Source organism: Arvicola amphibius, chromosome 7 (genome assembly GCF_903992535.2).
Source record: "Arvicola amphibius chromosome 7, mArvAmp1.2, whole genome shotgun sequence".
NCBI lineage: Eukaryota > Metazoa > Chordata > Mammalia > Rodentia > Cricetidae > Arvicola > Arvicola amphibius.
Genome location: NC_052053.1, coordinates 1,102,621 through 1,113,626, shown reverse-complemented (window position 1 = coordinate 1,113,626; position 11,006 = coordinate 1,102,621). Strand labels below are relative to the sequence as shown.

At 36.0% G+C, this 11,006-nt stretch overlaps 1 protein-coding gene across 1 annotated transcript; it reads right to left on the bottom strand.

The window, feature by feature from the left end:
• LOC119819622 (olfactory receptor 1013-like) lies at window positions 1-918 on the bottom strand. The gene has a single exon (XM_038337899.1). It carries the CDS (start codon window positions 916-918, stop codon window positions 1-3), a length of 918 nt encoding a protein of 305 aa, XP_038193827.1.
• Window positions 919-11,006: the final 10,088 nt, after the last annotated feature.

Genomic DNA, 11,006 nt, shown 5'->3' with positions numbered 1-11,006 from the left:
TTACTTAAAGAGTTTGCTCAGAGCCTCTTTCACATCCTTATTCCTTAGGCTGTAGATCAAAGGATTCAACATGGGGAAAACCACTGTGTAAAAGGTTGAAACAATTTTGTCCGTGTCTAAAGAATAGCTGGTGCGGGGGCGAGAGTAGATGTAGAGGATGGAGCCATAGTACAAGGTCACAGAGATGAGGTGGGAGGAACAGGTGGAGAAGGCCTTGAGGCGGCCCTGAGTAGATCGGATTCTCAGGATGGTGGCGATGATGAAGAGGTAGGAGGCCAGGATTAAGGCAATGGGCACCATGACATTGGAGGTCAGGAGGAAGTACATCAGGGCCTGGTATCCATTCTTCCCACCACAAGCCAGTTTCACCAAAGGAAGCAAGTCACAGAAAAAGTCATCAATGACATTGTCATTACAGAAGTCAAAGGTAAAAGTCTTCTTGGTGATGATGGAAGAGTTAATAAAGCCACCCACGTAGGAGGCTGCTACAAAAAATGCACATAGTTTTATAGACATAACCTGGGAATAAAGCAGTGGCTTTGAGATGGCCACATAGCGGTCATAAGCCATAGCAGCCAGCAGGTAACACTCACTATAATCTAACCCAGCAGAGAAGAAGAACTGTGCCACACAGCCAGCAAATGAGATGCTCTTGTATTCAGAGATACAGATCATTAGGATCTTTGGATTGTAGACAGTAGACAACCAGAGGTCTAAAAAAGACAGATTTCCAATGAAGAAGTACATGGGAGTGTGGAGTCTGGAGTCATTACAGATCAACACAATGAGGGTGCTGTTTCCTAAGACAGTCAACGTGTACATGATGAGAAACAGCACAAACAGGACCAGCCGCATGACAGGGTCAGAGGTGAATCCCAGTAGGATGAACTCAGATACTGTGCTGTTGCTCCTATCCATGGATGTAAAGATTCTCACCTTAAAAGATAGAAAAGAAGTGTTTACTAATTACTATGCAAAAGGGTAAATCAGACTATTCCTCGTGGTAATCATGGAAATCTCAGATGCAACACTCTAAGGGGTCCTTTAGAAATATTCTTTATTTGATAGCCAAATAAAACTTCTGGCAAATGTTTTTTTTATCTGTATGGTCATTAAAAACTAGAGAAGTGTTTACATTAATAATATTTATGTTGTTAATATCAATCTAAATAACCATATTTTTATCTGATTAAAGTATATAAAGCCATATGATGTACCATGAGGGCTGTTAAAATCTTACTTCATGACAAATTCAGTGACTTCAGGTGACTAAATATGTAATTAAATTTGTCTAATCTGACTTGATCGCTATAGTATTTGACAAGATTGTTGCTACTTTCTGCTGAATGCCAAACTGTTTGCCTGTTCACCAGGTTCTCATGGCTGCCTGAGTTTCTTTGTTCTGTGTTTTTTTTAACTATATATTCTAGCCATCATTATTCCATATTTTGAATTTTGAAAAGACTGATGAATCAATTCCTGTGCCTCTTTTCCTTCACATTTCCATCAGTCCTTGGTGAATATACCCTGGTGACATTAAATGCTCAACATGTGTGAGGGAGTTTTAACGCTCAGCCATTAAAGGTTATCCTCACAACTAACAATGTAAAAGTCATAATCAATCATTTAGAACAATTTGCTCTGAGCCAAGCACAGCTAGTATTTCATATATAATATTTCATTTATTTCCTCAGAGTGTTCATGTTCTATGAACTGAAGCATTATTTGCAAAATTTAAAAAAATCATCCAATTGGGGTTTGCTAAGTAGCTAACAATTATACAATAGCAAGAATAGCAAGTTTTGTTTGCGTCCTGCTACTTAATCAGAAACCTGCTGTTAGGATACTTGTCCTTCTTGTATCTTTACAGGTCTAACTTTCACAGTTCTTCTCCCAGATCCCTATGTATTTCATGTAAAATATAACTAATGACCCTGGAAGGATTCTACTGTCACTACCCAGGATAGAACACTTACCTGCAATTCCCATAGTCACAACCAACAGAATACGACAGGGCAGATCCAGGCAACTTATTCTGGCTCAGATTCCCTTGTGTACGATTTCTTTCCCACCTCAGGGGGGGTCACAGTTTTGAAAGTGCCTGAAAGGCAATTAAACAAAAGTCTGTTGATTTGTTTGTTCAAAGTGAAATACAAAAATGACTGAAATCATGTTTAGTATTATGTATAGAAACCACTTTTTACAAAAGCACTCTATTTTCAAAAACTCAGAAATACACACTGCAATTAATACTGTGGTCAAGCACATATGTATGGAAGTAATTGCCTTACAAATATCATGACAAGATAGTACAATTAGGGTTTGTGCCCAGTGCAGTTTCAGTGTAAAATTCATGTTTCTTTTAATAGGATGATGAGGCTGTGAAGTAGAGAAATAGTTTATCACACGGATAATTTGGAACAACCAGTTTTTGAGACAGAATCTCATGTAGCTTAGGCGCCATCTGAGCCCTCTCTGTAGCTAAGGATGACCGTGAACTTCTGATCTTTTCTCCATCACCCCACCTTTACAGATATGCACCACGTGTTCACTTATAAGATGTGCTGTGATGGAACCCAAGATTTTATGAAGGTGAGATGAGCACTCTACTAACTGAGCTACATTTCCAGTCCTCAAGAACACTATATGAAATGCGATAGATCTTTAGTCACATTGCTTTCGGGGCAAAGTTTCCTAGTTCTGAATTTCTATGTAGATGGATTTTGCATCAGCCCCATTTACTATTACCTACCAATCACTACATGAATTAAAATCATTAGAAAGATGACTTATTTGGTAATATAACAACTTTGGCTAATGCGATTGTTCTTTTTTTTTTTTTTTTTTTTTTTAGCAACACGACATAGTAAGGGTAATTTACTAGCTTTGACATTATCATAGTAGCTTCTACAAAGCATTTTGCATTGTTGGATACTTTGCTAAGTACTTTATAAACATAAACTCAGTGATCACTAAAATGATCTTGTGGCATAAATGTGATTATTCTCATTTTACAGATGAGCCATCTGAAACATAGAGGTAACACTAAAGGTTTCTGGAGAATAAAAGAAAACAAAGAACTTACTCATAACTGGACTACTCATGCCACAGCGCAGACTTTCAGGTAAGTTGTTTAAATTGGTTTAATAGTGGCATGGTAGTTATATAAGTGTCCACATTCTGATTGGATCTGAGGCCTGTTCCACAAGAGTGATTTCAGATCTGGTATTGTGTTCTGGTCAAAAAGGGAAGATCATAAGGCCAGGGAGACTCTATAATAGTGCTTTGTTAAATAAATTTTCATGCTGTCAAATTACCTTAAAATGAATGTTTATATTTGTAGATTTGTACTACTCTCAACCTTGACCAGACAAGCTTTTTTTTTTTTTTCCTTTGAATTGCATAGAGGATGATGCAGAGACTCATAATTGGTAAAAGTGCCAAGAATAAAGAACTGGGAGTGTTCAGACACAGGTGGGTAATTAATATCAACCTTCATCCAACCACAGCTCATAGAAGAGTTGTTGGAAAGAGTATAAGAGAATAAGAATGAGGAGGAGAGCTGTGACATATTGTCTTCTGGGTATGGCATGGCTGGTGCACACATTAACTGATGATTTTCCGTCACAAGACTTGCATAAGATCAAAGCAGCCAAACTTTCAGTACAAATAAGGATGGGCTACTCTGGTCCCACTACTACCTGAGAAGTAGCTGGTGGCTTCTGAAAGAGAGTCATTTTCCTTTCAGGACATGTCTATTTCTATGTTGCAAGTGGATGTCTGCACAACCATTTGTCCATGGTCAGCACTAATTGGAGCCAGGGAACTAATGAAAATAAATGATAAATAGGATATGAAGTCAGAGAAAGATGGGTTCATAAATATTAGTGGACGATGGAGGGAAGTAGTAGGAGTTATAAGATCAACATACATTGTATATGTGAATAAAAATTTTTAAAGAATAAATAAAAATATTCAAAACCGGCTGCTGGCCATGCCAGAGGAGCAGCAAGTTGCAATTGCAGTTCCAGGTGTCAGCCCACCAGAAGGGAAACCTCTGATAGGTTAATCTCAATTATGCAAGGCCTAGGGACTATAGACCCTGGAGTATCTTTTGCTTCTGCTGTGCCTTTACATATTTACTGTAGCCCCATTTCTCTGGTATCTAGCTTGGTGTGAGTGGATGTGTGGAGATCTCCACTGCCTCTAATATAGTGTATTTATCTCTTAAAAATTCTCCTGGTCATTTTTATCTGTGAAATGTCAAGAAGATGGCACCTCCCTAAACTGTACTGTCTAATTTGATAATAATCATGATAGCTTATACAGAGTTTTGACACATAAATCAAAACTCTGTATAAGCTATCATGAAAAAATAATAAAATTCTGATTTTCTTTTCACAAAGATTTCTGAGTGGATGGGTATATTAGAACACATCATTGAATGAATATATATTACATTGTACTTTATAAACAAAATTATTATGGAGGGAAATAAAAAATTCACAGTCAAAAGGGATTGGTTCTCTTGAAAGCAAAACACTGTGTGGGTCCTCATGACTTGTAGGTTTGAGTGCATGTCCTAGTGTTTCCTTAAAAACTGTTCAGCAGCCTTGCAGTAAAAAATGAATGTAGAGTTACTGCGCTTAGAAAGGAACACAATTCTAAATGGGGTTGACTCCAGGAGCAGGGTGAAGGATATTTTTTTAAGGAAGGACAATTTATCAAAGAGCATGACTCTGCCTCCACCAGCCGCCATGAACTGTCTGTAGCACTCAGGGAAGAGTGGGGCTTCATGAGTCCCTTCTCTCTCCATTCTGGAATGTTAATGGATCCTGTCTTGTTCAGGTCTTATGCAAGGAGCCACCCACTGCTGGTATGTGTGCATGAATGCAAGAGACATTTCATGTCCTGAAGTCAGCACTCCACAGAACCTCTTTCTATTCTCTGGCTCTTGCATTCTTTACAGTCCCTCTGTGATGTTCTCTGAAGCTTAGGATAGATCATATAGATAGCTCATGTTGGGCTTGGAACTCAACAGTTGCTTACTCTGGGCACTTTTGACAAGTAATGAACATAATTTTGTTTCTACTATATGGATAAATTGAAAGTTTATTAGGTTCTTAGACATCTTAAAATTCAACTTTACTTTGCTATGTGAGGATGTATTTTTTTTAAGGTATTGCCACTCTTATGTCTGTACTCACTTAAGTTTTAAAATTATCTTATAGCCATTGTGCAAAATCATGGGTTTCTTTTTTTGACATTTTCATTAGTATATATAACACACCAACACATTTTTCCTGATGTATGAACAATACAGAAAGAGAACTCTTTGAGCATTTCAAAATTGCTTTCTTGGAGAACCTATTTCACAGATTTAGGTTAGTTCATGGCTTTGTAAAGTATCTCTGACATTGATACAGTATTGAATCTTAAAGTTTAAACTACTTCTCTTGTCCTAGAACAATGTAAATTGAAGAATTAACAATAATATTCTGACAATGGAAAAATGTAAGCAAATTAGGTGCACAAATATCTATGAGAAGGACAATAACCAAACGCATCATCCAGGATTTCTTCAGAACAGATAATTAATTTTTAATTACTGGGCTGGGACATTTTCCCTTAAGAATTTAAAATTCAGTCAGTTGTCAAACATGATAAAGAACTAAGACAATTTAGAAATTTCATTGTGTGCACACTATCTTTTTCTTTCATTATATAAAAGGGCTGGGCTGCAATCTAGCAGTATTATCATTAGAAATTCACTTCTGTAAATCTGTACTTACTCCTCCATGAATCTCATCAGCTTTATCCCTTGAAGACTTTTGTTTCCATTTATAGGTGGAGAGGGAAGGTATACCAAAGATTATTTCCATGCATTTCCTATGATTTGGAATACATTGATCTGATAGTTTTAATTGCAGTAGATTTTGAGGTATAAAATTAATAATTACAATAATCAGTAATTAGTATGATTTTTAGGTATTAAATATAGATTATTACTTGTTTAGATAATCCTCTAAAGATTTACACGGCCTCTCTGATCTTCAATATTATTGCATTTAAAGTAAGGTATTGTGAAGAAGAAATTTAAGTATTTACAACTCTAATAAAGAGCACAGTATGCAGCAATAAGGTCAGATGTCCTTTCCTTTTAGTAAAGAAAATGTCTATCATGGGGAAGTTATATACTTCCCTTGATTCAACACCAAGAGTTGTTTAAATGTTTATGGTATTTCATAGGCATTTTTGCTGATTTAAATTCTTTCTTCCCGAGAGCTCTTTATGTCCACATTTTTCCTCTTTCTCTTCTACATTTTAATATTCAAGTTGATTCAAAAAATCAATTCTTAAAAAAAATCATTTCTTGGCAAGTGGTAATCTAACATCAATAACATTTAGTACTACTAATGGTATCCTTACTTGTTCAAACAGTGATTTTTTTCTAGCATAATTTTCATGTCAGTAATAATTCATTAGAAAGTTGGTTTTAAAATATATTGATTAACTTTTCTTACATTCATAAATGTTTTATGAGGCAATCTCTACTATTTCTTAGTCCTTAAACTGTTTTGCTCTTATATTTTATTTCTATCAATAAATTTTAGTTTTGAGGAACAAATAACCCATGAAAAGAAAACACACATTTTGGCAACAAGCTGTATATGGGACAAAGTAGACTTTAAGTGCCTTTAGAGTTATATGTTCAATATTAATAATATGATTATATCAAAGTGAGATTTTTAGTAATCTGCCTGCAGTAGTGTGTGCCTATAATCACAGCACTTGAGAGCTAGAGAGATGGGAATCGGGAGCTTAAGGTTGACCTCAATTACACATGATGCTCAAGAATAGACTGATTAACATGAGATTTTGTGTTTAAACAAATAACCATAGAAAGAACAACAATATTTGTAGCAAATTGAGTCAACCTGTAATGTATAAAATATTATTTGTTGTGCTTTATAAAGTCCTATATTACATACTCTGCTAAACTTCCTGACATATTCTGCAGTAATATCTGCACCATCTCATAAATTAATACTAACATAGTTCTCACTTATCATAGGACAGAAATAAACTCTGTTTGCAAAAATAATGCAGTATAAAATATTAGGGTCATCATTCATATTCTTGTCTTTGTTTCCAGAATTTTTTCTTTTAATTCCTACAATATATTTCCTGGCAAAATTTTCCCTGGAGAGAAGTAGTTACCAAAAACTCAAAAGTAACCTTAATGTCCACCAAATCTAACAACAAAATGTAAGTGATGAAAACTTGATTACATCAGAAAACATACTGAATAAATTTGTATTTGAGGTTCATGTGTAATTATTATCTATATTTGAACATTTGATTTTGTTATTGAAATAATAGTGGTGTATAAGACTTTCCTGGCTTATTGTAAAGATATTCAGACTTTTTGTTACCCATTTTTATCATGGTAGCACATATATGCTGGATAGTTTGTGTGATATAATGCCAATGAACCTTACTTAGAAAAAAATACAGTTCAGTCACACATTCTTATTTCTAAACATGATGCCACCTCAACTGATTTTTTTAGTGGAATTTAAGTTATTGAGCATTAAGCAGCATTGTCACTGGTAAGTAAATTCTTTTTCTTGAGTACATAATTTTATTAAATGTTGGCTCTCATGAAAACAGGTTTGTTCTTCACCTAAGATCAAGACAAATATAGGAAAAAGCAAGCATTTATTGGAGTTTGTCAGCATTTAGTAGTGCTTATGGGCTGGAGGAAGGTAATCAAACATAGACAGGCCCTCAGAAACCTAAGACAGTCACTGTTGGATATTCAGACACACAAACACAGTCATGGGCTGGAGGAAGGTAATCAAACATAAACAGGCCCTCAGAAACCTAAGACAGTCACTGTTGGATATTCAGACACACAAACACATACACACAAACAAACAGACACAGATAGGCAGACAGACACACACACACAGAGACACACACAGAAACACACAGACACACAAAACATGGACACAGACAGACAGACAGTCCCACTCCCCCCTCACAAGAGAAACACATATACACTAGAAATCATTGAAGTGTAGACATGGAATAGTTTGACAGAAAAGCATTGGTTATTGCAAGAGGAAACATGACTATTGTATAAACTGTTATCAATGTACGATGTTGAAAGAAGGTACTTGGCAAAGGTGGCCATAGTCCTATAAAGCAAATGGAGGTCATATAGTTAACTAGGTATTGATAGTGATGCCTATATGAAATCTACAGGGAGTCAGACAAACTCTCCTGAAACTTCACACTTATTTTCATGAATCTGCTCCGTAGTTTGGATTTTATAACTATTTCTTAGCGTACGTCTCCCTTCTCTTTGTGAAAGGGATACAACTGTGTGTTCAGGTAGTTAGAGAGTTGGGTCTTACCCACAACAGCTCTGCAATTGTGTTGTTTATAGATGTTTGTAACAGTTGAAGATATAAGTAACTAAAGATGCTCTTTGGGGCAAATGTGCACAAGCAGGAATTGAGGGATTGTCCTATTATGTGACACTTTAAAATATAGAGTGTTTAGAAGTTTACCCAAAACATTGATGTTCTTTACATTCAATCAATTTTGTGAACACATATCAAATATCTGAAACTATAAATTTGATATGATTTTATTAGTATACATTGACAATGGTGTGCCTATGCCTAAACGTGTACTGTATGGCCCTTTAACAAATATGTAATTATTCAAGAACTTCAGATGATTAATAAATAGTTAAATCATATAAATACAAATCAAAAGTATTTCATGTATCAAAGACAGCTTTCCTTTATAATTTTAGGATTGTCATTAATTCTTTTTCTGTAGATCTAAGCGTTCTATAATGTGAATCATGTGACATAATGATTTTACAATGAGTTTTCATGTATTAAACACTTATAATCAAGGCCTAATTTTGTTTTATGTATGCATTCAGTATCTCATTAAATTGCTAGCCACACATCACATATTTGAAATAGATGATTCTTTGTCCAGTTCTACAGATGAGCTCAACAAGGCAGACTGGTGATATGAAGTTGTAAGGCCTCTCAGCCAAGTGCGTGAAGGAGCCAGGCACATGGGGAAACAAACCCTCTAGAGTTCTGAAACCCTACTTATCCACTCTCCTGATTTTGTATCACCATGCTGTTATACACAGAGAAATCTAATCTACTGGGGAAGCCAGGGATGTCATCTGTCGCCATTGTAATCACTTCTAACAACCACACTAACATTTATGTTTATAATATAAGGTCTAAGTGCTTTTTGGAGGATCTGCAAAGATGCCTGGAGGCCTTCCCCTGCTCTCCCTTTCCTCTGTTTCCTAAGATGAAAAGAAACCTGCAACTCAGCACTTTCTAAGTCCATCCTTGCTTTAGTCCTCAGATTTCACAGTCTAGATATCTTAACATCACTTCAAATAACTATTTTACCTGAAAACTTTAAGTTCAAGTGTTCAAAATATCTCTAAGAACACTACATGCAAATGGATACTTTGCAAGCTGAGGCCACTTCGTGACCTATAAATACTTTTTTGTGGAAAAGCTCCTTTAGCATATGTTACACTTCTTCAGGCACCAGAAAACTTCACTCTTCCCAAAGTTCCATGGACAACCTGCTCATTTATAGAATCAAGAGTATTTATTGTATCTATTAATGACAGATACCTTCTGACACAAAGTGACTATCAAAATATTATTAAAAGGAATACATGAAAAGGAAATGAGAAAATGAAGACAGAATGGAGAAAAGGATGGATGAATGGTTGGCGGATATTCCTTAGCAATGTCTGTGCTCAAGATTTCTTTGCTATCTCATATACTTCTAGGTTGTTTCTCTTTTTTTTTTTTTTTTTTTTTTTTTTGGTTTTTCGAGACAGTGTTTCCCTGTAGTTTCTAGAGCCTGTCCTGGAACTAGCTCTTGTAGACCAGGCTGGCCTCGAACTCAGAGATCCGCCTGCCTCTGCCTCCCGAGTGCTGGAATTAAAGGCGTGCGCCACCACCGCCCGGCTTCTAGGTTGTTTCTCTTAATTGGGCTGGAATGAGGTGGGCTAAATAGAACACTGTGTATATCCTCAGGGCAAAAGGGAAGAGGCTAAGGACCTCTCAGTAAAATGTTACCCTAATTTTAACATGTTTAGCTCCTTTTCAGTAATGTTATTTATTTCCAATGGTTATAATTTTGGATGTGAATTCCAGGTAAAGGTGGCATCACCACATTTTGTTATCTCTACCAGCATTAGACTTTTTGTATTATTTCTTATTGTTACATACAATTATTCAGATATTTTCTTTAATCCTTAAAAATCTCATAAGTTGTTTATTATTATTATTATTTGAACATAATCAGGTCATATCACACAGCATGAAGGTAGGGAAATGAGGAGAGCCATTTATTAGTGTGGCTCATGCCTGCATTATCTGGGATTCATCCTTGTTCTTCTCTGTCTGGAGTGTCTGTGCAGTCTAAGACATAGCACGACAACTCTGAGGTGGCCTATGCTGCCACCTTCGTCTTTACTTAGTGACCAGGTGATTGTGCATGGAACAGTGACATTCATTCCTGTCTCCATGAATGCTATTCCCTCCTGCCCTCTTGTTAGCTGTGGAACAAAACCAGAATCAGATCTCTTTGAAGTAGGTAATTTATGACAAAGGATCTGAAGAATGAATAGAATATAAAGTGATTACTAGGTGACAAAAAGAAATGTGATTATTGGCTGACAAAATGTCTTTTAGAAATGACAAAATTCTCATAATTACATTGAGCTATGAATTTAGCATTGTGATCTCATCTGAAAACCCTCTCCAGAAGCTGAAGGCATCTTCCCAATTGCGCTAAACTTCAGACATCTAAGATCCCATCCAACACTAAGATCTTTAATTATTTTCTTAAATCCCTGGACCAGAGTAATGCCCAGCTAGGAACTTGGTTTTAGGGGAGTGCCTAATCCTCTAAAAGGAAGGTGGCCTGAAAAG

What these genes read in the sequence shown, in the direction of transcription:
- LOC119819622 (XM_038337899.1), bottom strand. Translation starts at nt 918, where the DNA reads ATGGATAGGAGCAACAGCACAGTATCTGAGTTCATCCTACTGGGATTC.